The 26,129-nt window shown below is 37.6% G+C and overlaps 8 protein-coding genes across 11 annotated transcripts; 3 read left to right on the forward strand and 5 right to left on the reverse strand.

Moving 5' to 3' along the window:
* Positions 1 to 88: 88 nt before the first annotated feature.
* On the forward strand, positions 89 to 3,624 carry LOC104764557 (putative inactive receptor kinase At3g08680). Its single transcript, XM_087500795.1, has 3 exons — positions 89 to 769; positions 1,343 to 2,676; positions 2,758 to 3,624. The coding sequence occupies exons 2-3, from the start codon at positions 1,407 to 1,409 to the stop codon at positions 3,396 to 3,398; spliced, it is 1,911 nt and encodes a 636-aa protein (XP_087356921.1). The 5' UTR covers positions 89 to 769; positions 1,343 to 1,406; the 3' UTR covers positions 3,399 to 3,624.
* A 1,404-nt stretch (positions 3,625 to 5,028) lies between these two features.
* On the forward strand, positions 5,029 to 7,202 carry LOC104764558 (ubiquitin-conjugating enzyme E2 11-like). 2 transcript variants are annotated; one of them, XM_010488110.3, is made up of 6 exons: positions 5,029 to 5,546; positions 5,970 to 6,013; positions 6,263 to 6,360; positions 6,474 to 6,601; positions 6,697 to 6,801; positions 6,893 to 7,202. In XM_010488110.3, the coding sequence occupies exons 3-6, from the start codon at positions 6,291 to 6,293 to the stop codon at positions 7,031 to 7,033; spliced, it is 444 nt and encodes a 147-aa protein (XP_010486412.1). In that variant the 5' UTR covers positions 5,029 to 5,546; positions 5,970 to 6,013; positions 6,263 to 6,290; the 3' UTR covers positions 7,034 to 7,202. The 2 variants fall into 2 exon arrangements, with proteins under 2 accessions (XP_010486412.1, XP_010486410.1); XM_010488108.3 differs by having other exon boundaries at positions 5,450 to 5,546; positions 5,793 to 6,013.
* A 1,035-nt stretch (positions 7,203 to 8,237) lies between these two features.
* Positions 8,238 to 9,647, forward strand: LOC104764560 (thioredoxin H9). Of its 2 annotated transcripts, none has more exons than XM_010488112.3 (5): positions 8,238 to 8,479; positions 8,629 to 8,731; positions 8,874 to 8,993; positions 9,115 to 9,237; positions 9,329 to 9,647. In XM_010488112.3, the coding sequence occupies exons 2-5, from the start codon at positions 8,711 to 8,713 to the stop codon at positions 9,485 to 9,487; spliced, it is 423 nt and encodes a 140-aa protein (XP_010486414.1). In that variant the 5' UTR covers positions 8,238 to 8,479; positions 8,629 to 8,710; the 3' UTR covers positions 9,488 to 9,647. The 2 variants fall into 2 exon arrangements, with proteins under 2 accessions (XP_010486414.1, XP_010486413.1); XM_010488111.3 differs by having other exon boundaries at positions 8,248 to 8,374.
* Positions 9,648 to 10,355: 708 nt separating this feature from the next.
* LOC104764561 (serine/threonine-protein kinase AtPK2/AtPK19-like) lies at positions 10,356 to 13,190 on the reverse strand. 2 transcript variants are annotated; one of them, XM_010488115.3, is made up of 6 exons: positions 13,068 to 13,190; positions 11,668 to 12,516; positions 11,497 to 11,579; positions 11,106 to 11,400; positions 10,892 to 10,996; positions 10,356 to 10,793 (listed from the first exon to the last, which is right to left on the reverse strand). In XM_010488115.3, exons 2-6 carry the CDS (start codon positions 12,301 to 12,303, stop codon positions 10,485 to 10,487), a joined length of 1,428 nt encoding a protein of 475 aa, XP_010486417.1. In that variant the 5' UTR covers positions 12,304 to 12,516; positions 13,068 to 13,190; the 3' UTR covers positions 10,356 to 10,484. The 2 variants fall into 2 exon arrangements, with proteins under 2 accessions (XP_010486417.1, XP_010486418.1); XM_010488116.3 differs by having other exon boundaries at positions 12,728 to 13,082.
* Positions 13,191 to 13,445: 255 nt separating this feature from the next.
* On the reverse strand, positions 13,446 to 16,287 carry LOC104764562 (serine/threonine-protein kinase AtPK1/AtPK6). The gene is made up of 6 exons (XM_010488117.3): positions 16,008 to 16,287; positions 14,725 to 15,605; positions 14,559 to 14,641; positions 14,175 to 14,469; positions 13,973 to 14,077; positions 13,446 to 13,870 (listed from the first exon to the last, which is right to left on the reverse strand). Exons 2-6 carry the CDS (start codon positions 15,331 to 15,333, stop codon positions 13,562 to 13,564), a joined length of 1,401 nt encoding a protein of 466 aa, XP_010486419.1. The 5' UTR covers positions 15,334 to 15,605; positions 16,008 to 16,287; the 3' UTR covers positions 13,446 to 13,561.
* Positions 16,288 to 16,550: 263 nt separating this feature from the next.
* On the reverse strand, positions 16,551 to 18,261 carry LOC104764563 (uncharacterized). The gene is made up of 7 exons (XM_010488118.3): positions 17,998 to 18,261; positions 17,807 to 17,887; positions 17,520 to 17,626; positions 17,344 to 17,421; positions 17,127 to 17,228; positions 16,958 to 17,039; positions 16,551 to 16,863 (listed from the first exon to the last, which is right to left on the reverse strand). Exons 1-7 carry the CDS (start codon positions 18,134 to 18,136, stop codon positions 16,745 to 16,747), a joined length of 708 nt encoding a protein of 235 aa, XP_010486420.1. The 5' UTR covers positions 18,137 to 18,261; the 3' UTR covers positions 16,551 to 16,744.
* A 19-nt stretch (positions 18,262 to 18,280) lies between these two features.
* On the reverse strand, positions 18,281 to 19,794 carry LOC104764564 (F-box protein At3g08750-like). Its single transcript, XM_010488119.3, has one exon. It carries the CDS (start codon positions 19,722 to 19,724, stop codon positions 18,570 to 18,572), a length of 1,155 nt encoding a protein of 384 aa, XP_010486421.2. The 5' UTR covers positions 19,725 to 19,794; the 3' UTR covers positions 18,281 to 18,569.
* A 150-nt stretch (positions 19,795 to 19,944) lies between these two features.
* On the reverse strand, positions 19,945 to 23,014 carry LOC104764565 (putative serine/threonine-protein kinase PBL1). Its single transcript, XM_010488120.3, has 4 exons — positions 22,801 to 23,014; positions 21,413 to 22,169; positions 21,072 to 21,329; positions 19,945 to 20,955 (listed from the first exon to the last, which is right to left on the reverse strand). Exons 2-4 carry the CDS (start codon positions 22,067 to 22,069, stop codon positions 20,197 to 20,199), a joined length of 1,674 nt encoding a protein of 557 aa, XP_010486422.2. The 5' UTR covers positions 22,070 to 22,169; positions 22,801 to 23,014; the 3' UTR covers positions 19,945 to 20,196.
* Positions 23,015 to 26,129: the final 3,115 nt, after the last annotated feature.

Consider the following 26,129-nt stretch of genomic DNA (forward strand, 5'->3'; position numbering starts at 1 on the left):
ATAATATAAGTTGCATACTCTCACATTAGCAAAAAATTTTAAAAACTTGTCATTAAGAAGCCCCAATATATTCATTTAATTATCTGACAGACTCATTCAATACGAAATTCTCTAGTCGGTTTTAAGAGAAATTTAAAAGTAGGGAAGTTTAGTTTCAGTAAATAGCCTTTAATAAAAAGCATATACTAATTCGTTGAGAAAGAATAAAACAAAGCAAGAGAAGAGAAATTAACAAAAGGACAAAGCAAAATTTGGCTGAGTAAATTAAAAAAAAAAAATCTAAAAAATCGGAAGAGAGTCAAAGCCCAAAGGAGGAGGAGGCATTAAGCCAACCAAAGAGCAAATCGGAGGAACAACAGAGAGAGAGAAGAAGAAGAAGAGAGATTTGGAATCTGAAACCGAAACATCGAGATTTACGTTTCTCTCCGTTGGCGTCACGCCGAAGCTTCCATCGCTCTTCTTCCCCAAAAAACCCCTTAAACGTTTTTTTTTTAGCTACATCTCTCTCTCTCTAAATCTCTACAATACACACTCTCTCTCTCTCTCTTCTGACTGTTTTATCACTTTGTCACTGAATCTGCATCAATGGCGATTCCAGATTCCTTACTCTTTTCTGCTTTTCTAGCTTTTTGCTCAATCTTCTTCTTCACGAAATGCCGTTGTTAAAAAAAAAAAGTGATTTCCTTTGCATTTATTCCACTCTCTCTCTCTCACTCTCTTCTTCATCTTCCAATGCCCTTCACGATTCTCGTCTGAACCCACCTCAAAGGTCTCTCTTTCTCTCACTCTTTCGATCTTATTGTTTACTTCTTGTTTAGCTTAAGTTTTCTTCGTTTTCAATTTTAGTTTCTCTGTTTTGGTTTAGCTGAAAAAAACCCTAGTTTTCTAATGTTGTAGATTTTACAGATCTGGGCTTACATACATTTCTCTTACTAATCGATTCTAAATTCAGTAACTTTCGTAATTTGGGGTTTTTTTAGAGATTTCATCATATAACCATGAGAATTCTTCACATTGTGCATAAAAAACCTTGCGAAAATTTCTGATTTTGATTGATAATTGAGTAAGTGCTGCATTGGATTTATCGTCATTCCCATTATGGTTCTTGAGACACAAGTCGTCCAATAGATTTTTGCCTTTTCACTTATGGAGAAGTTCCTTTTTTTCACTTATGGAGAAGTTCCTTATTTGTCATTATTATTAAGGAAGCTTCCCATTATCCTGATACCTGTGAATCTGTGATGTGTCGGTCTCCCTCTTGCCTACTTAGTCCTATTTACTAGTTAACTTTTATGCTGTGGCTCTGAAACCCTAACATGATGTGTTTTGTGTTCTCTTGCAGTTGTTGAATAAGAAAGCTTTGATGTGAATGAGCCTGAGAGTATTATAACAAAAAGGACTGATTGATGATGAAGATTGTTGCGGCCTTCCTTTTCCTTTTGGTCTCTCCTTTTGTTTCCCGTTGTTTGTCTGCAGACATTGAGTCAGACAAGCAAGCACTTCTTGAGTTTGCGACTCTTGTTCCTCACAGTCGCAAACTCAACTGGAACTCCTCAATCCCAATCTGCGATTCTTGGACCGGCATCACCTGCTCCAAGAACAACGCCCGTGTAACCGCACTCCGTTTGCCTGGATCTGGACTTTATGGACCTTTACCAGAGAAAACGTTTGAGAAGCTTGATGCCCTCAGGATCATTAGCCTTAGATCCAACTATCTTCAAGGGAACATTCCATCTGTCATTCTTTCTCTTCCATTTATCCGATCACTCTACTTTCATGACAACAACTTCTCTGGTCCTATCCCACCCACTCTTTCCCATCGCCTTGTTAATCTTGATCTCTCTGCCAACTCGCTAACGGGAAACATTCCGGCCAGTTTACAAAACCTTACCCACCTCACTGATCTCAGCCTTCAAAACAATTCTCTTAGTGGGCCAATTCCCAACCTACCTCCTCGCCTGAAATACTTGAACTTGAGCTTCAATAAACTTAACGGGTCAGTTCCATCTTCTGTCAAGTCCTTCCCAGCGTCATCGTTTCAAGGAAATAGTCTTTTATGTGGTGCTCCTCTTACTCCATGCCCAGAGAACACCACTGCACCTTCTCCTTCCCCGACTCCAACAACAATCGGCCCTGTTCCAAACGATACAAACAAAAAAGTTCTTTCCACTGGAGCTATTGTGGGCATTGCAGTTGGAGGTTCAATTTTGTTGTTTATCCTTCTTGCCATCATAACCCTGTGCTGTTCCAAGAAAAGAGATGGCGGGCAAGACAGCACTGCAGTGCCAAAAGCTAAACCCGGGAGGAGTGACAACAAGGCAGAGGAGTTTGGGAGTGGTGTGCAAGAGGCGGAGAAGAACAAGCTGGTCTTCTTTGAAGGAAGTTCATATAACTTTGATCTTGAGGACTTGCTAAGAGCCTCAGCTGAAGTTTTAGGGAAAGGAAGCTATGGGACAACGTATAAGGCCATCTTAGAGGAAGGAACCACGGTGGTGGTGAAGAGGCTGAAAGAAGTAGCAGCTGGGAAACGGGAGTTTGAGCAGCAGATGGAAGCCGTGGGAAGGATCAGTCCACACGAGAATGTAGCTCCTCTCCGTGCTTATTACTTCTCAAAAGACGAGAAATTACTCGTGTATGATTACTACCAAGGGGGCAACTTCTCCATGCTGCTTCATGGTAATATGAAGTTTCACATGTTATTCAAAAGATTATAAAGAAAGTGGCTTTGAAGTAACATTTTAGTTGAATGCTTTGCAGGAAGCAACGAGGGAGGACGAGCGGCGCTGGACTGGGAAACAAGGTTAAGGATCTGTCTGGGAGCTGCAAGAGGAATTTCTCACATCCATTCTGCAGCTGGTGCTAAACTCCTCCATGGAAACATCAAATCACCAAACGTCCTCTTAACCCAAGACCTCCATGTCTGTGTATCTGATTTTGGTATAGCACCACTGATGAGCCACCACACTTTGATCCCATCGAGAAGCTTAGGTTACAGAGCACCGGAGGCCATAGAAACCCGTAAACACACCCAGAAATCCGACGTATACAGCTTTGGTGTACTGTTGCTAGAAATGCTGACAGGGAAAGCAGCAGGGAAGACGACAGGGCATGAGGAAGTGGTGGATCTGCCCAAGTGGGTGCAGTCAGTGGTGAGAGAGGAGTGGACTGGAGAAGTGTTTGACGTAGAGCTCATCAAACAGCAACACAACGTGGAGGAAGAGATGGTGCAGATGTTGCAGATAGCAATGGCTTGTGTGTCAAAGCATCCAGATACTAGGCCTTCAATGGAGGAAGTGGTTAACATGATGGAGGAGATTCGACCTACAGGTTCTGGTCCTGGTTCTGGTAACAGAGCCTCCTCGCCTGAAATGATTAGAAGCTCTGATAGCCCGGTTTAGATTGGTTTTTTTCTTTTCTCAAATCATTATTTATTTTGCTTTTCCTTCTTCTTCTTTTCTTTTCTTCTTCTTCTTCTATATAATAAACCGTTTCTAGTTCTATTATCATGTCTGACTGCATAATTTGTTCCAAACATTATCTGGAAAAGTAGTGTAATTGAAACCCTCACCATGAATGGTTTGTAGCTGTTAGTTTGGTTTTAATTTTAAGTGTGCGATTAGTTTCCGGTTTGGTTTTTTGGTTTATTTGGTTTTTATATTTTATTCAATTTTTCAATCACCCAAAAAAGGACTCTTGTGATTTGGATTTTGAACTTTATTTTAACTTACAAATAAAAAAGAGACTAAAAAAAACCAAAAACTAATCGCACACTTAAAATTAAAACCATTCATGGTGAGGGTTTCAATTACACTACTTTTGAATAGTGTATGTACTAAAATACTAATTAAGTTACAAAAACGTACTAAAATGCAAACTTACCCATAAATATATTTAGGTCAGCGTGCTGACTCATGACTGACTTGTTTGGATTCTCTCTGACTATAATAAAGAGACAAAACTAGGAGTAGAAGAGAAGCTGTAGTCCAATTCCACCATCCCTCTTTGGTAAAACCCCTAAATTTCCTTAGGATTAGCTTTCAGGTTTTTCTGATCACTTACTCTTTGCTGTTTGGTTCGGAATCTTCGTCTTACTACTCACTGATCTCTTGTGTACGCAGTTTTGGTTGTGTCTGACGCATGGCTTCGGCTTCGAAGCGGATTTTGAAGGAGCTCAAAGATCTGCACAAGGATCCTCCTTCACATTGCAGCGCAGGTAAAATCTCTCACTTCTCTAAACCATTAATTTCGCACTGGAGACTGAACTATATTCGTTAATATTTCACCAGTTTGATGTTAGGTTTATATAATAAAACTTTTATTCACCGAATCGATATTATGCCTCTGAGAGTTCTTTTTGGTAAAAGCTTTCATTTCATGTCCCCAGAGCTCAGTTTATGTCAAGTATGTCTCGTCTTCTATGTACCTCTTGCTAATATGTTCTCTACTGATCTAACTTTGCTGTCACATTGTATTTTAGGTCCAGTGGCTGAGGACATGTTTCATTGGCAAGCAACTATCATGGGGATCCCCTGGAAGCCCTTATGCCTGAGGAGTATTTTTTGTTTCCATTCATTTTCCTCCTAATTATCCTTACGACCCCACCAAAGGTGTTTGTTCTGTTCTGTTGCAGAGTGAGACATTCTTAAGATCATTGGTTTTTGTTTTAAATCATAGATCTTATGCATGTATGATGTGTATACGATTTAGCAGGTGTTTTTTAAGACTATGGTGTATCACCCAAACATCGATAGGAATGGAAGCATATGCGTTGATAACCTGGAAGAGCAATGGACTCCCGCTACTATTACCATATCCAAGGTTTTTGTTTTGTATCCCTACCCTACTACCATTTAAACACACTTATGTTCGTATTTTGAACGCGAGTGGTTGATGCTATGGAAATCAGGTTTTGTTGTATTTTTGCTTGCTGCTGACTGACCCAAACCCTGATGATTCTCTTGTGCCGGAGATTGCTAATATATACAAGACAGATAGATCCAAGTATGAGTCGACTGCGATAAGACAAATGTGGTCTGGTTTCGATCGAGACAAGCAGTGGAACTCTGTTATTGCGCATGGAAATATATATAAAACTTATTTAAAAAGACACTGCAAACGGTATCATGTGATTGTCATCGAAAAACTTAGCTGTACCTACTCTTCTTCTGTTCTGATCACTATTAGCTATTATTTATTTCGATGGGTCTACTTTTTTACTCTCTTGTTTCCTTCCTCACTTGGTTGCAACCACCCCAAACGCCATGTTTGGGTTGTCTGGTCCACTCATGACAGAAGACGTATGCATCACATAATGTCAGCAATTACAGTCACATTTGAAGATTTCTTGATTGAATCTTGAGGAGGATGAGCTTCATCTTTCCCCATTAATGCTGAGAAGAATGATCAATAGACTCTGAAATGTGGATGATGATGATGAGCAATTCCTCGTCTTTAGGTTCTCAAGGAAAACAACCCGGATTGATCATCTCATCTCATCTCATCCTACTAATCTTGAAGAGGTGTAATTTAGCTCAATTGATTTCTAGGTAATGTTAATTTTAACAGCTTTAATTTATGGTTTTCAACTTTTCATAAATAATTTTGTAACTATTTTCTATTTTAACTGATTTTAAATGGTTTTTTATTTTTTATTTTAGCTAATGTTTTTGTTTTATGTAAGTATTTTTGTCCAAAAATATAAGTAAGATTTCCAAGTCATTCTTTTAAAAAAAAGAAAAAGATTTCCAAATCATATTTAGGACATTTTGCTAAACTTTTATTTAACTTTTCAGAAAGTAGAAGTTATGAAGTTTTATGATGAGTTGATCACTTTAGAAAATAGACATATTTGGCACGAGAATTAGAAGCTTCCAGACTGACTCTTAGATTCTCTGGCTAATATAAATAAACACAAGGAGACCCTCTCCCTTTATCTCTTACGCTCGCTCGCTGCATTCCGTATTTTTTAGATTCTCTTCTCTCGTCAGTGGCCGTCAAAGAAGCTTCGGTTGTGGTACTCATCTCTCGAACCCTAACTGATTATCTCTCGAACCTTGCTCTCTCTGTTTTCTGGTTTCCAATTCTTGTAACTTGTTAGTTAGTTAGGGTTTCTGATCTCCTACGTTACCTGCGTCTGTGTTGTTTGTTTCGGAATCATGCTCTTCCTCTATGATCTTTTATGTGTTGTTAATTAGTTGAATTATTTTAATTTTTCTTCTCTTTCTCTCCATAATACTCATTGCGTTGCCTTGTCTTGTTGCAGTTTCCGCAAGTTTTACGTGTCTAAGAGCATGGCTTCAAATCGTATTGCGAGAGAGCTCAGGGATCTGCAAAGAGATCCTCCTTCAAACTGTAGCGCAGGTAATCTCCCTTTTCTTGGCTGATTTTTTTTTAGCCGATTGATTCCTTTATGTTTTGTTTTGTTGTGCGAGTTGATGAAGAAATATTGTAACGTCGTCATTCTTTTATTATAGGTCCTGTGGGTGAAGACATGACCCATTGGCAAGCAACTATCATGGGACCCCATGACAGTCCGTATGCCGGAGGAGTATTTATGGTCACCATTCGCTTTCCTCCAGATTACCCTTTCAAGCCACCAAAGGTACTGTTGTGTGTTTTTCACCAATTAATCATCTCTTGTGACATGATTTTTTAATGATCATCAGGCTTATTAGAGATGTGTATACTATGTTGTAGGTTTCTTTCATGACTAAGGTGTACCACCCAAACATCAATAGCAATGGAAGCATTTGCCTTGATATCCTGAAAGAGCAATGGAGTCCCGCTCTTACCATATCCAAGGTTTGTGTGTTTGTATGTTGTGGTATTTTGTATGAGTTTTTTTTTTTTTTTTTTGGTGTGTTAATGAGAGTGATCGATGTTGTGTTCTTAGGTTTTGTTGTCGATTTGCTCGCTGTTGAATGACCCGAACCCGAAAGATCCTCTTGTGCCGGAGATAGCCGAGATGTACTTGGTAGATAAACCCAAGTACGAGTCGATTGCGCAAAGCTGGACACAGAAGTATGCCACTTGATGATAAAACAGAGCCAAAAGGTTCTGTTATTTTTGCATGGAAGTGGAAATTTGAAGAAAAAAAATATGATTTTTGTGGGGTTTATTATTAGCAAACGATATATTATGTTATCATAATCGAACGACTAATTAGCTGATCTTAATTATCTATATTCACCTGATCTACATTATGATTTTCTCTCATCACTTAAAAGAGTCTATAGACTCGTTTTCAAAAGTGGAGTTTTTTTAACCTACAACAATCTTCATTCATCCTTTTGAGTATTACCATCAAACTATTTTGGAGTAGCTATATGTGTGACATACTTTTAAACAAAAAGTTGTAATATTACTCATTAGTGCTCCTAAAAAGTTCGGAAAATTGGCGTTTTGTTATTAAATAGTAGTACTCATTTTATAAACACTATAGAGTAGTACGTAAGAAAATTGCAATGTCTTTTCTTTATCAACAATTGGCAAGGAATATAACTAGTAGTACAAATGTACAATATAGTAGATGGGAAAAAATTGAGAGATTAAAGTCCTTTTTGGTGTAGATCTGTACAATGGGGTTGACTTGTCTTCTAACTTGAAAAATAAGCTTTGAAGTCCTTTTTGGTGTTCTTAAAAGATAACCCTGTGTGAAGCTACGTAGATGTTCCCCTTTTTTTTCACTATTAATATGCTTTCATTATTTAAAGGAATATCTGTATTAGTCACTAAAAAAAAATTAGATGATTGTGGTATCAATTAACTCATACTTATTAGAAGACTAGTAGTAGTCACAAATTAGATAATTGTGGCATCGAACTATCTATTCACATTGTTTGTTTCGATACTTTCTTCATTGCATGTGTAACTGCAATCTCAATTGCCGACAAACTACAAAAAAAAAAAAAAAGGTAGAGCAATCTAACTTTAAGACTTGGCAAATAAAAAAAAACTGTTAAAAGTACATAATTAAGAAAAAGGAACTATCCAATTTAATTATAATTTTGAAAAGTACATATAAAAAAAATTAGAAAAAAACAATTAAGAAAAGGAACTATACAATGCAATTTCATTATAATTTACTCAAATTTATTTAGTAAAGCGTTAAAAAAAACCAACTAATAAAGTGAAAATCTCGAAAAAGGAAAAAAAAAAAAAAAAAAGGTGGGACGGACAGAGAGGAGAAGAGGAGGGCAAAGTCGTAATTTAAATAGAAATAAAATAGAAGTTGGGTCATTTTAATGGTGGAGGGAGGGAGAGCTTCTTCTCCAATCAACGACTCTTATAATTTGGTCTCCCCCACTTCAATACGACTGCGTTTCTTCCATTTTCTTCATCATCCATCCTCAACACACACACACAAAAAGTTTAGGTAAAAAAGTAAATTATCTCCTTTCTCTTCCTTCTTCTCTTTGTTTGTCTCTCTAAAAGTTTTAGGCTTTTCAGCCTCTCTGATCGTTATTATCCGATCTCAAAGGTCCGTTCTTTCCTCGTTTAGATTCTCTTTTTTTTTATTTTTTGGTTGCCTAAACTGTTTTCAAGTTTTCGGTTTATTCGTGTTATTATTGAAAACCCTCTTCGCAATTCGATGAACTGAAAGTTTTCTTCTTTTTTTTTTAATTCCAGGAAAATTGCAACAAAAAAAAAAAGAAAAAAGAATCGATTTTTATATATATTTCAGGCGAATTCGTATTTCCACAACATTCAAATGGGTAGCTGCGTCTCTAAGGTAATGAATTAAAACAACAAAACCCCCTTTGGTTTTTTATTTTGTCGCATGTTGTCCTGATTGTATTTGTTGTTTTTTTGCGATGATAATGTAAAAAAAGAGGATTTTTTTTGTTGTTGTTGTTGTTTGCTTTGCTACGTAGGGTAAAGGAGACGATGATTCAATCCACAACGTTGAGTTTTCCGGTGGCAATGTTCATCTGGTTACAACCAAAGAGATCTGGGATGACAAATTAGCTGAAGCTGGCCGTGATGGCAAAATCGTAATATTCTCCTCTCTTTTTTTTTTGTTCTTCTCATCGAGTGTGTGTGTGTGTGTGTGTGTTTTCAATCTCAATCCCAATCTCATAAATAAGCCATATATCCTCTCTTCTCTGTAAACAGGTGGTTGCAAACTTCAGCGCGACATGGTGTGGACCTTGTAAGATTGTGGCACCATTCTACATCGAGCTCTCAGAGAAACACCCTAATATCATGTTCCTTCTTGTAGATGTTGATGAACTCAGCGTAAGTGTGTATCTAATGATTGTTTGCGTCTTCTCCTCTCTCTTTTCATATATGTATCTTTAAATGTATTTGTGTGATGATTCTGTTGCAGGATTTTAGCTCATCATGGGACATAAAGGCAACACCAACCTTCTTCTTCCTAAAGAATGGACAGCAAATAGGAAAGCTTGTTGGAGCAAACAAACCAGAGCTACAAAAGAAGATTACTTCTATCATTGATTCTGTGCCTGCTAGTCCTCAACGATCTTGACTCTACTATAGCTGCCTTTTGTTCTTCTGAGGTCTGTTCTCTGTGTCTTTTTCACCGTGTGATCAATTTGGTTGTGTAATGTAAAATGTTTTAAAAGGTCACTAAAAACAATTTGAGTTAGAAGAGCTTCCTGTTTTTATATAGTATGCATCTTTTTCAATTCTCTCAGTACTCAATATATCCTTGAAACGTAGCAAACTAAAATGTTGCAAGCCACTACTTTGATTTCTTCTTTGATATCATATACACACTTTACTAATGAAAGGCAAATCATCCAATGCCTCAGTATTTATGACATCTCGATCCTTTCTCTTAAACTTGCGGATATTTCGTTTGTCCACAATCGAATTCTTATTTGTATACTACTACCTTCGCAAATCGCTCAAGCAGAGATCGAGATGAGAGAAGCCTGAAGTCACCTTATTATGGTCATGGATAGGGCTTGGACGGTTTCTAAACCAGATAGAACCAGCACATATACATGACTACAGAGAATAAGGCCAAAAAAATCGGAGCTAAAATATTGTAACTAGTCTGAAATCTGATAGGAGCTAATATATATTACAAGTGAAGAAATGACTCTTCTTCAAAATCATCAACATATAGGGGTTTTTGGCCAAGAACAGAGAGTTTGTCAATAATTCTAGGAACTATTTGCAATTTGTATTGTAAGTAAGAGACTCAAAAGAACCATTTGACTTTCACTTGAACTTTATATTTAAACTAGAGTCTAATTTATAAAGGTAATGCTAACTACTAGTCTGGTCCAAAGAAACATCTTTATCATCTTATTTACGTTTTAATTCGTTGAAGAAGGTCAAAGGTCAATATTAGCAGCTCTGGTTCAATAATTTAACTATCTCTTCTCGATCAAAACATTCCTTTTTCATTAATTTTAATAAGATATCATAAATCAAGTACTATAAAACAGGTTTTTTAGTCAACCGTATATTTTTTACATGTTCATATGTTTCGGAGTAACATGAGTATACTTCATTTACAAGTTGGATGTGGATCTGTGAAGGAATGAAGGAGGAGGCCTCACGTATGTGAAGTTGGTAAATGGATTGGCCTTAGGATCCGAACTGGGACTGCTTGCTGGAGAATCCAAAACAGACATTTCAGTCCAACACTTGTCAAAATTTGCTATGCATTGTCTTCCTGAAACCTCCGGTTTGAAACTTGGTTGTACTTCTCTAGCTTCCAGCTTCTTCCAGTTTATTCCCTTAAACCATTTGTGCTTTTTAATCTCCTCTGCTCCAGTCGGTCCACTTCCCAGTCGCCTTTCCGGCTCTTTTGCCAGCAGCTACATATTCATTACAAAGTCAGAATCAGAATTGCTCTAAATCTAATGCTTCAAAGTATAAAAAGATTGTTTCTTCTCTCATAAAAATGTTTACTTACCCCTTTCAGTAAAGCATGAGCTTCATTAGACAGAAACTTCGGAAGCTTGATCTTTTCCTTTACTATTCTCTGCTGTATCATTCCTTTGCTCCCTACAAACGGCGGCTGCACAATGAAAACAATGGCATCACAACACAATTTTCAGTTATCATCTATACAAATACCACTCTGTATGCAACAAAAGAAAAAGAAAAAAACACACTTCTTTTTTTACCTTGCCAGTGAGCATCTCATAGAGAAGGATCCCTACGCTCCACCAGTCGGCAGCCTTATTGTGTCCTTTACCGCGAACAATTTCAGGGGCCATGTACTCGGTAGTTCCACACATGGAGTTTGATCTTGTGTTTTCTTCAAATTCCTTTGCCAAACCAAAATCGGTTAACATCACGTGGCCATCAACGTCCATGAGTATGTTTTCAGGTTTAAGGTCTCTATGCATTATGCCTTTCTCATGTAGATGGGAAACTGCAGAGACGATTTCTGCAGTGTACACACGAGCCAAGTCCTCTCTGTAAAACAGTAAAAAACAGAACTAATTTAAACCTTGCAGACAAATTCTAGCGAAACTCCAAAGATGGTTCAAAGAAAAAGAATTTACACTAAACCTGAAAAGCCCTTGGTGATAAAGCTGGAAGAAAAGATGACCTCCGTTTATAAAGTCGAGCACAAGATAGAGCCTGTACTTGGTCTGCAAGGGAATGTATAACACTGTAAGTTAAGAAGTAGTGAAGTAAAATCAAAAGGATGCAAAACAGAACAAAAAGTGGAAAATGTACCTGAAAAGAGTATTTAAGTTGTACAATGAATGGATGATCGATTTTGGTAAGGATATCGCGCTCAGCTTTCATGTATTCGGCATGGTTCTTCTCAACAATTTTATCTTTTCTCATGACCTTCATGGCATATATCTCAGATGTGTCTTTTTTCCTGACTTGATACACTTTCCCAAATGCACCTTGTCCCACAACCTTCAATACCTCAAAGTCCTCAATGCCTACTACACATGAGACGTCCCCAAGCTCTCCCTCTGGAGATTTATCACTGTCAGTGTCATCATCATTCCCAGAGAATTCATCGTTTTTTTCAAGACACTCCTCCTCCACCAAGTCAATTGAGTTTTTAGTCTCTCGTAAGGTAAGCTTGTTCAGGTTCAAAGAAAGGCTAACGACAGAAGATGGGCCAACCAATGAGTGGGATCGGCTGTAGACAACAGCAGGCTCGTCACAGAGAACATCACTGGGGTCTCCAGAGGAGTTAGCTTCAGGCATTGGACCAAAAACATCAGAGAAGTCGAGCTCAAGGTTATCATTGAAGACAGGTTTTGGAGGGCTGATGGATAAATAGAGGTGTTTCTGAAATGGCTTGCCAGTCAGGTTTTTGTTGGCAACAACAGGACACTGAGAAGAAACCATATTTCTAAAAAATCGCCAAAAGAATGATCTCGGAGAAACGAAGCTTCCCAAGTTCACCAGATTGGTGAGTGTCTCCTACAGATGGAGTGAGTGAGGGAGAAAATTTGGAACAGCAGACCAAAATCAAGGAAGAGGAGCTCTTCTTGTTTCCCAATTTGAAGGAAACAGTGGTTGCTGCACAAGTGCTCAAATGCCATCAAAGTGCTTTATGATCTGCAGTTCATAAAATTTGGGAGGGTTAAGACATACATGATCATGAAAAAAAAAAAAAAAAAAACTCAAATACATTCATTATTGACCAAAAACAATGAACAGAGACGGATACGGAATTAAAAAATAAGCAAATGAAAAATATTCTTTTTTAGAATTACCAAAAGCTATAATAAAATCAACATATTTGACATTAAGAAAACATCACACCGACCTAATATCTTTAAATGATCATCCCACCCAAATAAAACGCAGAAGTTTTAGAATTTCCCTATTCAGAATCGGTTAAAAATTATAGCAGGTTCGAGGATAACAAAGAACTCTAATATCTGTAATTCAAATCTAGTATGAGAATCAGGCGAACAGGTGCCGCCGCATAACACAAGCAATTTGTAGAACAAAACAGAGAAAAATTATGAGCTGGTCCTAAAAAAAGGTTTCGTGTCGTAGAAACAATATATGAACTTTACGATAAATTTAAAACTAGAATAACAAAAGGAATCCAAATACTGCGAGAGAGCTAAAAGTCAAAGATGGAGAGAGAGGGATTTTACCAGGGAATATGCTTTGAGGAAGGAGAGAGACGAGAAGAAGAGAAAGACAACTTAAAAAGGAAAGAGGTGATTGATTGCCAAACCCACAAGGAAAAAAGGTTTCAGAAGGCGCGTGGCTTCTTCTTTTATTGTCTTTCGGAAGCTATCGCGGATCATGGGGTCAGGACACGTGTTCGTATTTTATTGGGAAACCGTAAACTCTTCTCTGTTTTTTACTGGGCCGGCATTATTTAAGCCATTACAAGACGATCACTCTGGTCAAAAAGCTACATATCGTTATCACGTACACGTTTTCTCAACGTTTTTTTTATTTTTCACGAGGGTCGAAAGGGTCATTGTTAGTTGTTCGACTTTAATTATTGGTACTCAACCAAAACATGATTCAACTCAAATATAAATTAAGCTTCTTAGTCAACCGAGATTGTTTTCATGTTCATACGTTTGGCGGAAAACAACAACAAAATAAGCATGAATAACATAATATATAGTTTCATCTACAAATTGGATGTGGATCGGTGAAGGAATGAAGGAGGAGGCCTCACGTATGTGAAGTTGGTAAATGGATTGGCCTTTGGATCCGAACTCGGACTGCTTGCCGGAGAATCCAAAACTGACATTTCAGTCCAACACTTGTCGAAGTTTGCTATGCATTGTCTTCCCGAAACCTCCGGCTTGAAACTTGGTTGTACTTCTCTAGCCTCCAACTTCTTCCAGTTTATTCCCTTAAACCATTTGTGCTTTTTTATTTCCTCTGCTCCAGTCGGTCCACTTCCCAGTCGCCTTTCTGGCTCTTTTGCCAGCAGCTACATATTCATTACAAAGTCAGAATCAGTATTGCTCTAAATCCAATGCTTCAAAGTAAAAAAAGATTGTAGAAGAGTCTTCTCATAAGAATGTTTACTTACCCCTTTCAGCATCGCATGAGCTTCATTAGACAGAAACTTCGGAAGCTTGATCTTTTCCTTCACTATGCTCTGCTGTATCTTTCCTTTGCTTCCCATAAACGGAGGCTACAAAAGGAAATCAAATTGCATCACACAACACATCACCTTAACAAATTACCAAGACACGAGGCTGCATGCAAATTACAAAGAAGGCGGCTTTTACCTTTCCTGTGAGCATTTCATATAGAAGAATCCCTACGCTCCACCAGTCAGCCGCTTTATCATGTCCTTTTCCTCGAACGATTTCAGGTGCCATATACTCCGTGGTTCCGCACATGGAGTTTGATCTTGTGTTTTCTTCAAATTCCTTTGCTAAACCGAAATCTGTTAACATCACGTGACCATCTGTGTCCATGAGTATGTTTTCAGGTTTTAGATCTCTATGCATTATGCCTTTCTCATGGAGATGGGAAACTGCAGAGACAATTTCTGCAGTGTACACACGAGCCAAATCCTCTCTGTAAAAGAGTAAAAAACAGAACCATATTAAACCTTGCAGAATTCTGGTGATACTTGTTAAGTAATTCATAAAGGAATAATAGCATACTTGAAAAGCCCTTGGTGATAGAGCTGGAAGAAAAGATGCCCTCCGTTTATAAAGTCAAGCACAAGATACAACCTATACTTGGTCTGCATAAAAAGGTATATATTAGAACTCTCGTTTATGAAATCGAACTATAAAACAGCAAACAGAGGGAAGATGGATTTTTTACCTGAAAAGAGTACTTAAGTTGAACGATAAAAGGATGATCAATTTTGGTAAGAATATCGCGCTCAGCTTTCATGTATTCTGCATGGTTCTTCTCCATAATGTGATCTTTCCTCATGACCTTCATTGCGTATATCTCAGAGGTCTCCTTTTTCCTGACCTGGTAAACTTTCCCAAATGCACCTTTCCCAACAACCTTCAAAATCTCAAAATCATCTTTGCCTACTACACCTGAGACTTTGGCCAGATCTCCCTCTAGAGCTTTGTCACTGTCACTGTCGTCATTACCAGAGAATTCATCGTTTTCCTTTAAGGATTCGCCTTCAATACATTCCACCAAGTCAATAGAGTCCTCAGTCTCGCGTAAGGTGAGCTTGGTCAGCTTCAAAGAATGGCTATCGAGGGAAGAGGGGCCAACCAATGAGTGGGATCGACTGTAGACAACAGCAGGCTCGTCGTAGACAATATCATTGGCCTCTTCAGGGAGTGGACCAAACACATCAGAGAACTCAAGTTCGACATCATCATCTTTCAAGAAAGAATTTGAAGGGCTGATGGATAGATATTGCTGTTTCTGGATTTTGTTGGGGACAGGACGCTGTGAGGAAACCATAATGTCCACAACAACAACAACAACAAACAAAAAAAGATCGATACAGAATCACTGAGAAAGCTTCAAGAGTTCACCACCACAAGCCTGGTGAGGGATTCTGTACCGACGACAGATATTAATGAGGAGAGAACTGACTAAAACAATTGCTAATCTGAAAAATCTTGGGAAAAGGCAATCCGATGACAAGGAGAAGAAGCTCTTGTTGTTTCCCGATTTTAAGGAAACACTGGATGCTGCAGAAGTGCGCAAATGCCATGAAGGTTTTATATTCTCTGCAAAGAACATCAAAGTTCACAGATTCATCAGAGGCTACCCACATGTACATATCAAAATCTCAAACATGACCAAAATCTATGAAGAGACAGAAGCAGAATCAAAAGGGATAATTTTTCACTGCAAAGACACAATCTTGAATAAAACCCAAAGCCCTACACAATCTCCGGATTCAGAATCGATACAAAAAAAACCAAAATTTCGATAATTCAGATCTACTGATAAGCAAATTTCATGCAAATCGAGATCTATGACCTGAAATCTAAAAAAAACGTTTTGTGGTTTAGAAACAAATCATGGATTTTGATAACTTCTATATGATCCAGAAAAACAAAAAACATCGAATGTAAACTATGTTAAAAAGGAAAGTCAAATGCAAGAGATAGAGGGGAGATTATTACCAGAGAGGATGGCTGAGGGAAGGAGACGAAGATGGAAATGAAGACGAGAGGAGAATTTAAGAGAAGCATCGCAGATCCAGGGATCTAGACACGTGTTCGTATCCTATTGGGAGAACGTTGACCAGTTGTTAAATATGCGGCGGAGGTTTTTTTGTCCACTAATTCTTTCTTTATTATGGTGGGCCGCCTCTCATCCAAGCCCATCATTTAGAACGTCCTGATTCTTGTTTTTTTTCCCCGGATTATGTGGATTTCGGATTTCAAATCCACGGTTGGCAATAGCTAAAACTCAAACCGTGAGATCAAATACATATATACGTTGTGATAACTTTCCGTTTTCAGAAGATTACAATCGCATATTCCATCGAATCTCTCTAACTTGAACCTTCTTCAACTTTTGTCTTAGTCTTCGTCTTAATAGTTGTTTACGTAACAACTTATTGGGTTACCTGACTCTTTGACGACTTCACTAACAACGTTAAGAGTTGCTGATACATGTTTTAACCAAATTATGTTATTTTGTGTATGAAACAATGGGGGTTCTGACGATGAATTTGCTGTTGTTACTCAAATTTAAATATACTTACACAAATTTCTTATGTGATCGAATAATTATCTCCGGGAGTTCCAAAAAAAAACCACAAATATTTGTCATTGCCTCCTGACTCATATACGCAAAAAAGATTTATCATTGCCTCCTGACTTAGTACCCAACTTAAATTAGGTGTAGATCCGCCTCACGCCCGGTTCATGTATGCACCGGTTCTAGTGTCCACCAATATCTCTTCACCTACGTTAATAAAGAGCGGTACAGTAACTACTGCACCTGTTTCCAGTGTCGCTGGCTTTGATCCACCTATACATCCATCACACAACTTGGTTCAGGCTTGTTTAAACCAAAACACAAGGACCATTCTCTCTCAGCAAAAAGGTTTGTGCAACATTATTACCTTGTGCAGTGTCACCGCGAAGGCCAGGATCAACGTCGACAATTTTCAACTTAACTGTAATTGGTAGATCGAAATCGATAACCTTGCAACAGTCCAGACAGAAACAAGTTAGCATCACCGCTTAATCCTGTCCTGTGAACTACTTACAATTCCATGTTAAAGTGGGTACCTTGTCTTTCCAATACAGCAAAATGCAATCCATGCCTTCTTTCAGCCATTTCGTCTTCTCACCCATATCAGATTCATTAAGACGTGTTTCTTCGTATGTGGTCTACAATACAAAAGAAGATTTGATAACCAAGAAGAAAATCATAACATTTTTAGTACTCAATTTTTAAAGCTATCCCATCAGCGAGTAAGAGAAGTAAAGATCCATTGTGACATACCAAATCCATGAAAACAAACTGAGACCCATCTTTGTATGTGAACTGTTTGGTTTCTTTGTATATATTAGCTTCCTCGACCTGTAACATAGAATGATCATAATAATCAAAATGGTGCAACTAGAATTATTTAGTCGGATTAAGATACAAGAAAAACAAAAAGGAGAGGATGATATTACAGAAATCCCAGCACGAAATGTTCTCTCCACTGTGCTGCCATTAACATAGTTCCTGATCTTAGTCCTCACAAATGCCGCACCTTTCCCTGGTTTCACATGAAGAAACTCTACCCCAAAGAAAAAACAAGAAAAAAAAAACTCAATAGACTAGAAAAGTACAAGCATCAAAGCCAAAAACAAATGGTTAAATCTTCATGAACTAGTAAACAATACTATATACCAATTCCATAAACCTTACAAGTATTAGATAAACCAATAGTAAATAGCGAATTGAGGAAGAAGGATACCAAGAACACGCCAAGGAGCACCATCGACTTCGATATTGGTTCCGGCTTTGATGTCGTTAGCAGACATAGAGCAGTGAATCCCTGCAATTCAAATTCGTCCGGATATATCATACAGAAAAGAAAAAAAGAATTTCGAAAGCAATTTTGCATAGAGTGACTCGAATTAAAAGAGATGCGGGAGAGAAATTAACTGGGAAATCTGTTGGTTCGGGGAGAAACCCGCACAGGGAGCGCCAATCGAGATAGTGAGATCGATGAAGATGAAGCAGCTGAATAAGGGATACACAAGGATGGAGATGAAGTTACAGAATATATCGCTCTTCCCGCCATTTTAGTTCTTCCGCCCGACGAGACAAACGGAGTCGCTCGCTCAGTGTTGGCTGTGTGGTGGTGTGGATAAGGTCCTCTAGGGAAGAAGCCAGAAGGGACTCACTCGAGGTTTATTTTTGACTCTCAATTGAACCAACATTTAACACACAGAAAACAAACCGAACCGTACTTCGGTTCAATTCAATTATCCGGTTAAAAACCAATACCAAAACCAGAAGTCAAATTTCATTTTATTTTATGAAGGATATGAACATGATGAACTTGTCAAGATCGTAATACCAAAACCAGAAGTCAATTTCAAGAACATCTGTACAGACAGAGTCATAGTTGATTTCAAATGTTCAACTAACACAAAGACCAACAAAATAATATTACACAGAGCCTTTAAGAACACGAAAAAGCACTCATCATATCTCTACCTCTTGTTCCTCTGTTAAGGAATAGGAATGAGACTTGGCACATAAACATAGCTACAAATAAACGGATCATAGTAGTCATACTGTCTATGTCTTGCTGTCTCGATTTGCTTTGTAATCCCACCTTGATCAAATTCGTAAAACTTGATGCGAATATACCATTTATCATCTTCATCTTCTTCTTCTTCTTGTACACTTGCCTCACACCACAGCATTATATTCCTGTGCTTGCCGATGGAGTATCCTGGCCGAGCCATTTCACTATGAATATGTAACGGTGGGAGATCAGGGCTAGTTACATTGAAATAATGGCTAAACGAAACAACCCCATCAGTCAAACTGTTTGTCATCCACACCTCAATCCCCGTTGATTCTTCAGCTTGTAGTAACAAAGAGAGTCTATCTCCATTGAAACAGGCCAATCGAGTCACCCAAGAAGAAGGACAAACGCATATCTCCTTGAATGTTTCAACGGAGAAATCAAAACTTACAATGAAATGTTCCTCCTTCTTCACAGCAATCCAATACATATTACCCATCACAGACACGCCGTTGCACTTACTAAAATCTACCTCCCAATCAAACTTACGACCAAGCGTTCTCCACGTATCAGACTTAAACTCATAGATCTCACAATCTGGATCTGAATAACCATCTTTACGAATACGCCAAGGACCAACAACAAGCCTCAAGATTTTGTAGTTATCACGAGATCCTACAGTATTGTCGTATCCAAACCCGAAGTAATCAGTAATCCGGTAAATATCCGACGGTTCGATCCATTTCATATTCCTCAAAACCGGGTTCCAAACTGCGAGTTTTGCGTATTGTAACTCTCTGTAATTCCATTTTTCACACGTACATAGCAAGAGTCCATCACAGTGAACCATAGAATCTATCGGATACGACTCGCGGAACTCCTCAGGGATTAATGCAACTGAGAGTGTTCCACTGACCGGATCCATGATCTGACGATCATATACTCTTATGAACCGTTCCGGAGATCGATCCAAGTGACTGTACATGAATCTTTTGTCGCTGGTGATGAGAGCGTACCATTTCTTGCACGTCGATTTGAATCTGATCAAGGATTCGGCGGGAGTCCTGTAAAGTATTTCTTCTATCATCTCGAGTGGCAGCGATGGCAACAACAAACGCTTTGGGGAAGCCATGCGACGCTGCTTACTGTGAAGATTTGAATCGTATCAGAGAGATTGATTCTTGAATAAGGTTTCTTTTTCGTTTTCTCAGTTAAGTTTTAAAGATGTGAAGGCGAATAAGGAAAGGAAAATATAATGTGAATCTTTAACGATCTTATCTTTACTGAGAAAGTTAATGACGTTACTGGTTTTATCCATACACAAAACATTTATGTACTTTTAAAGAATTGTGTTGATATGTACAAAGGTTGATTATTAAAATCTAAAGACGAAGAAATGTTGATTATTATGTACAACAACAACAGCATAAACCCTCTCTCGATGTCCGGATTTATAAACAACGCAAAAACAAAACAAAAAAAGAAGAAAAAACTTTTTTTTTTCTTTTTAATATATTTGGAATCCAAAAAAAAACAAATCAACGCCAAAAATATAAAAACAAATAGGAAAAAGAAGAAAGAAGAGAGAGAGAGATATGAACAAATCAAAACCCTTCCAGACTAGTTCTCCTACCACTGGCTGAAGACGATCTCCGAACCTCTTCCCTGGCCATCTCCTCCAACGATGAACAAGCTCGTGGCGGAAACACTGGTGGGAACATGACCGTTCCTCCCCTTGTGGGTGAAATCGACGGTTGTCGTGGTGGAGGCGAGGGTGAAAAGCTCGACCTTGGTGGCACTGACGCTGGGGTCCAAATAATGGTGTTGAGACTGCTTGATCTTCCCATATGTTTCCTTGCAGCGACAGGTGCTGGTTCTATTAACGGAAACCTACACGAGTACTTCATGTCCTGTATGACTTTCAGTTGATCCACAATGTTTCTCATGGTTGGACGCTCTGATGGCTCCACCTGCAGACATTTCTGTGCTATATCCGCTACGCTCCTTGCTGCTTTCGCCGGAAACCGACCTTTAAGCTGAGGATCCATGATGAGTGAGAGCCTGCAGTCATCTGCTAGAAAAGCTCGGCTCCATTTCACCAAGTTCCTCTCTTCTTTCGGGTAAGCCCCGTCCATGTTTTTCCTCCCCGTCAGCATCTCAAGAAGAACTATTCCGTAGCTCCACACGTTGCTCTTCGGTGTCAAAAGCCCTCTCTCTATCGTCTCGACCGAGAGATTCGCAAGTGCTGAACTGTTTGATGTCTCTGTCTCTGGAGCATGGCCTGCACAACCGTATCCTGATAGCTTGGCGCTGAAATCTTTGTCGACTTGGATATTAGCAGTAGAAAATTCATTGTACATTGCCTGTTTCATTCGGAGGACGAAATAGGCTCAGTCACCAATATGTTCATCCAACATGTTATCAATACGAAAAAGGCTCAGTCACCAATATATGTTATCATCCAAATTCACAAATGTACCTGAAACGGGCCTTCTTCGTGCAAGAAGGTTAAACCTAGAGCTGCGCAAAGAGCAATCTTCATCCTAGTGTTCCAATCAAGTGGAGGACCATCTGATCTCGCATGCAGCAACCGGTCCAAACTACCGTGAGCAAGCCTCTCGTACACCAGCATTCTAGTGTCCAAACCGTCGCGGGCATGATAGCCTACCAGTTTACACAGATTCTGGTGTTGCAGCGAGGCCAATGTGTTCACTTCATTAATGAACTCTCTGATACTCTGTAGAATAACAATATTAAGGAAACAAACACATAAATAAATATCCTCAGACTTGGTAACAATAACCACAAAGATTTAGTTACCTGAGTGGTTACGTTAAGTCGCACAACAGTTGCGTCGACCTTCTTTAAGCCAGAGGTCGAAGCTTCATCGCCAAAAGAAGCCATGTACATAACAGATGAAAGACCTTCCAACACACAACGGTCAGAGTAAAAAGCGCTACACGCAGCAGCCACTTCATCATATGAGAAGCTCCTAACAGACGCGCTAGGTGGCAAAGGCAAAGGTCCAGATACAGCTCCCGATGCGGATAACCGACCGCTGTTTCCATTAAAGGACTTGAAGCTTCCCCAATTCTTCAATGACGAGCCAGTCTTCGGCGATGGCAGCGGAAGCGGTTGAGGACTAGATTCTTTAGTAGAAGGACGAGCATCTCTTGGTTGGTCATCTTGCTCGTCATGGTAAACTCCAGCAAGAAGATCCCGTTCGACAGCACCGTGAATGCTTGAAGGAGCAGACATCACTCTTGCCCGGCTACTCATATCTCCGGTTCCACCATTAGTAGAGAGAATTGGCTTCACTCGAGTTCTGAAGCTGGGAGGAGCTGATTGTAAACTACGACTTGCAATGTTGGGTGGCTGAGGTAAAGCAGTTGGCTTGCTTTCTTCAGGATCAAACCGCTTCATAGACACGGAGCCTCGTTTCTTCTTGCTCTTCAAAGGGAAACAACCCAAAACCATCTTTTTTTCCAATCTTTTAATATCTGTTTGTGATGCTAATATACATAAACTCCAGCCTTGGAATGCATATAATAAACTCAGGAGAAAATCACAATTTCACCTGAAAAATGATTCAAAAGATAATAACTGATTAGCAAATCACACAAAAAGACACAGTTTTTAGAAAACCCAGATCCGTTTTTTTTTGTGTGTGTGCATGTGTTGGCCATAGAAATAAACAATTTTTTCAGTAGAACTGGATAAAAATATTCGTTTCTACAGATCTCGTGGTTGAGAATTTTAGAACTTGAAGCAACAACAAGCAAAAGGACATAAACCCTAATTCAATAACAGTGAAACAGCAACAAAAACTGCAAAGATTGTATAACCTAATAAGAAGACACGCTTTGGATTAGTTTAATGACGATATCCAATTAGATTAAATTCGGTAAAGAGACAAGAGACAAGGACAATTAAATCCAGTAATACAACGAACTTCACTTTTATTTTCTAAAATCGCATTATCATTGGATAGATATTTTTCAATTCAAGAAAATAAATAAAAAATCAATTTTTCACTTTTGAAAGTGAGCTAATTGATGAAACCAAAGTTGTCATTTACACACAATCTTAGGATAAATCAAAATCTATTCCTGAGAAAGTTCGTTATCCGAACACAACAAAAAAGACATGAAGTCTTCGATCTAGAAAAATCAAAACAGACATGGAAGATAGAAGAAATCAGTTCAAACCTGGAAGAGACAAAGAGAACCCAAGAAAATTCTAAGGAGACTGCAGCTACAGAGAGAGAGAGAGATATGCAAAAAATATAAATGAGAAATTTCTGGGAAGAAGAAGAAGAAGAAGGGGGAGGAAACTAAACAAGTCTGTCTGTTTGGGAAAGTGAGAGAGAGAGAGAAACAAATAAAATTGGTGGGACCTCAAAAGAGGCAGTGGTCAAAGTTCAAACCAAAACAGATATCCAAAGATTTTATTATATTACTATCTTTTTAGAGTTTTGTCCAAAATCTTAATTCAATTCCTCAGCTAACTAGTTTGGAATTTTTCTCTTACTCTACTTTTTTTATATTCTTTCTTTCCACTTTTTGTTTTCTTTCTCTCTATAACCTCGTCACAAAAAATATTATACTACAAATCTACCTCATTCACATTTTATTATTATTATTTTCTCATTAACACAATGAAGCTGCTCAAAAAGATATAACTCTACATGATGTTGTTCCAACTAATAGCCTTTTCTTATTAGTTTTTTTAACCTGTTTGTAAGAAAAATATAAAAAAATAAAGAGTAGTCCTCAAAATTCTTTTTGCTATATCACATATCATTTTTTTTTGGAAAAATTACATATCATATGAAATACAATCACTTTATCAAAAAATTTACTTAATAATCAACTCTATTTTCTTAATCATTGTGATTTAAATTTCTATTTAACGAAGATATTGTATATATTTATCAATTATAACTTAAATTATATTTTAAAATATTAATACTCGAATGAGCTTATTTATTTTTTAAAGATCTAATCTATATTATATAAACAGTTTGTACCGATTGTAATATCACTATATAGTTTAGGTTTGATTTAGGAAATAGCCATTTAAATGTGTATCTTATAACTAAAAAATAAAAATAACAATACAGAAAACAGATAAGGTAGGGAAAACTGTAAAATCAGGAGGAGAAAGCCTAGATTTCCAGTAAAGAGGAGGGCCTCGAGAAAAGCGACATCTCAGTCAAACTTGGAAAACTAGTTTTGTCCCTTTTTTTTTTTTTTAATTATTAAGTACTAGTAGTAATTAGTATTTTGTCTTTGCTTGTTCAATAAAAATAGGCCGTATCTACTCTAATGACAGGTAATCTTCTTCTAATTGGGTCAAATGACTAAACTTAAGATAGGTTTGTTGACTAAAACATCGTAACCGTTCAATTACAAGATTTATCAACCAACCAACGGTTCTTATTCAGTCACTTCCTCACTAATGTGGGACCCGCTGACATCGTTTCTTTTGGAAGAAGATTTAAATACTTAAAAATCATTTTATCAAAAAAGGTTTCTAAGCACACGCGCGGTACACGCGTGCGGCGACGAAACTCTTATCAAATTCAGATAACAGAGGACACGTGGGGTCCCTTCGAACCACTCTCTCCCAATCTCCTCTACTTCCTGAATATTTTTTACTTAACAGTTTTTTACACTATCATCATCATGTGTGGTCTTTTTTTCTCGAGTTTATGATAATCAAATGGAAATTTTCACAAATTCATATATAATAAGGTTTTTGATTTTTCAATTGGAACCTTTCACGTATTCATTCACTTATTACAATACTACATAGATAGAAAACTTTAAGCTGCTAATATATGTATCCGAGTTTTATGTTTTACTTGACTTTAACTCCAACTCATAGACTTATATTGTTCGTTCGTTCCTAAAAGTGTTTTTTATTCTTCTTTTTCCTATTTTGGCGGAGCTTCCTCTTGGTCTTTGCCGCTTCTTTTCTCGGCATTGTTAGACTCTACTGCTTTGTGCTTTGACCAGCCTAAGTTACATCATCATTTTTTCCCCCATTTGTTAGACTTGTCCAATGAATTTTTTTTTTTTGTTGTAGATGCATTCTTTCGCTTTTGTAATATCACGTGCATGTGCATTACAAACTATAGTGACATATATATGAGCGTTCGGCACTTCGGCTAACCAAGCCATATCGTATCGTAAGCCACTAATTTGACAATTTTGGTGATTTTTACCAAGTGAAAGTTACTTATCATTCAAACAGGATATTTTTTTCCCTATTTTGTAGGTAGTTTATATCAAAAATGATAAAACTTAGTACAATATCCGTTGATACGAGAAACAACAACTAGATGAAATCGAATAAAAAATAAGATCTGAGCAGACTTTCGGTTGAAATCGACAAGAACAATGAAGAATGACGAACTGGATTTATATTTATTTTATCTATATTGTGTAATCGAAAATTACATGTCCCTTTTCTTAATCATCACTCGGATATTTAAACGGAAAAAGACTTTGAAACTCTCTCCTCAATTTCCTCTCACGATCTCGGCCCGTGATCCCGAGATCCCGAGATCTTCTCTCAAACTCGACTCGGCATTTCCTCTATCCGATACTTTTTCTTGGGCCCGCGACAATTCTATTGCCGCAGGAAACAATTATTTTTTATTGGGCTTCTCCTACGGGCCTTGTGATCGTCGAAACCCAACACCAACAATATCAAATAAAAACTTATGAAAGATTGAATAACTTAAAATATTTTTTTGAACACTAGCATGCACGTTTTCTATGCTGTTATTGTTGATACGCAATTTAATAATGTTCTGGTATAGTCGTCTACTTTTCTCCTTATGTGAGTAGACTTTTTTGTTTTTAGTTTAGTTGGAATATATAATTATATATGGTTTGAACAGGGGTCGGCTTACTTTGGTTTGATCTATATTGAACAAGGCACATAACAAAAAAAAGAAATGATTTTCACGTTTGACTAATTATTATACTACTGGTGACGAGTCATGAATATTCACTATTTCTACAAATTTTATTTAAAATATTATCGTACTCTATAATGATTTTGTGTTGTGATATTTGAACAAGTTTCGGAACTTTGAATAAATGTTGTAAAGGGTTTTTCTATCTTTACTCAAAGTATCTCATCCGTTAATGATGTGTTTGATTATATACATATATATTAGTCATATATATACGTAAGAAGATTTTTTTTGGTTTGTGATACCAATCAGGCAATCACCAAACTAAGAAAAAGATACATCTACCAAATAAATCCTCCATTATAAATTCTTTAATTGGATTAGATGAAAACAAAAAAGACTTCAAACAAAAAAATTATACACATGAACTGAACTTGTTAGGCCCATAATAATAACCCAGAACTGAAGTCCAAATCATATCAAATTTATTTCAAGATCATATCATTTTTTTGTTGAAGGATGAAATTACTCTTTATAAAGAACACGACGTTTTCTTCACGTATGTAATATGAAAACCTATCACCCGCAGCTCATTCATAGCAGCAAGTT

This window comes from Camelina sativa, chromosome 19, assembly GCF_030686135.1.
Source record: "Camelina sativa cultivar CO46 ecotype springtype chromosome 19, ASM3068613v1".
NCBI classification, from domain to species: Eukaryota; Viridiplantae; Streptophyta; class Magnoliopsida; order Brassicales; family Brassicaceae; genus Camelina; species Camelina sativa.

Excerpts from the sequence above, each read along its gene's own strand:
- LOC104764558 (XM_010488110.3), top strand. The coding sequence starts at position 6,291 with ATGGCTTCAAATCGTATTGCGAGAGAGCTCAGGGATCTGCAAAGAGAT. Across the intron at positions 6,361-6,473 it reads TCCTTCAAACTGTAGCGCAG|GTCCTGTGGGTGAAGACATG; the intron begins GTAATCTCCCTT and ends CTTTTATTATAG. Across the intron at positions 6,602-6,696 it reads ACCCTTTCAAGCCACCAAAG|GTTTCTTTCATGACTAAGGT; the intron begins GTACTGTTGTGT and ends ACTATGTTGTAG.
- LOC104764562 (XM_010488117.3), bottom strand. The coding sequence starts at position 15,333 with ATGGTTTCCTCACAGCGTCCTGTCCCCAACAAAATCCAGAAACAGCAA. Across the intron at positions 14,078-14,174 it reads ATGAAATGCTCACAGGAAAG|CCTCCGTTTATGGGAAGCAA; the intron begins GTAAAAGCCGCC and ends TTCCTTTTGTAG. Across the intron at positions 13,871-13,972 it reads CTCATGCGATGCTGAAAGGG|CTGCTGGCAAAAGAGCCAGA; the intron begins GTAAGTAAACAT and ends ATGAATATGTAG.
- LOC104764560 (XM_010488112.3), top strand. The coding sequence starts at position 8,711 with ATGGGTAGCTGCGTCTCTAAG. Across the intron at positions 8,732-8,873 it reads TGGGTAGCTGCGTCTCTAAG|GGTAAAGGAGACGATGATTC; the intron begins GTAATGAATTAA and ends TTTGCTACGTAG. Across the intron at positions 8,994-9,114 it reads CTGGCCGTGATGGCAAAATC|GTGGTTGCAAACTTCAGCGC; the intron begins GTAATATTCTCC and ends CTCTGTAAACAG.
- LOC104764563 (XM_010488118.3), bottom strand. The coding sequence starts at position 18,136 with ATGGCGGGAAGAGCGATATATTCTGTAACTTCATCTCCATCCTTGTGT. Across the intron at positions 17,888-17,997 it reads CCGAACCAACAGATTTCCCA|GGATTCACTGCTCTATGTCT; the intron begins GTTAATTTCTCT and ends TTTGAATTGCAG. Across the intron at positions 17,422-17,519 it reads CATTTCGTGCTGGGATTTCT|GTCGAGGAAGCTAATATATA; the intron begins GTAATATCATCC and ends TCTATGTTACAG.
- LOC104764561 (XM_010488115.3), bottom strand. The coding sequence starts at position 12,303 with ATGGTTTCTTCTCAGTGTCCTGTTGTTGCCAACAAAAACCTGACTGGC. Across the intron at positions 11,401-11,496 it reads TATCACCAAGGGCTTTTCAG|AGAGGACTTGGCTCGTGTGT; the intron begins GTTTAGTGTAAA and ends ACTGTTTTACAG. Across the intron at positions 10,794-10,891 it reads CTCATGCTTTACTGAAAGGG|CTGCTGGCAAAAGAGCCGGA; the intron begins GTAAGTAAACAT and ends ATGAATATGTAG.
- LOC104764564 (XM_010488119.3), bottom strand. The coding sequence starts at position 19,724 with ATGGCTTCCCCAAAGCGTTTGTTGTTGCCATCGCTGCCACTCGAGATG.
- LOC104764557 (XM_087500795.1), top strand. The coding sequence starts at position 1,407 with ATGATGAAGATTGTTGCGGCCTTCCTTTTCCTTTTGGTCTCTCCTTTT. Across the intron at positions 2,677-2,757 it reads CTTCTCCATGCTGCTTCATG|GAAGCAACGAGGGAGGACGA; the intron begins GTAATATGAAGT and ends AATGCTTTGCAG.
- LOC104764565 (XM_010488120.3), bottom strand. The coding sequence starts at position 22,069 with ATGGTTTTGGGTTGTTTCCCTTTGAAGAGCAAGAAGAAACGAGGCTCC. Across the intron at positions 21,330-21,412 it reads GACTTAACGTAACCACTCAG|AGTATCAGAGAGTTCATTAA; the intron begins GTAACTAAATCT and ends GTTATTCTACAG. Across the intron at positions 20,956-21,071 it reads ACGAAGAAGGCCCGTTTCAG|GCAATGTACAATGAATTTTC; the intron begins GTACATTTGTGA and ends CGAATGAAACAG.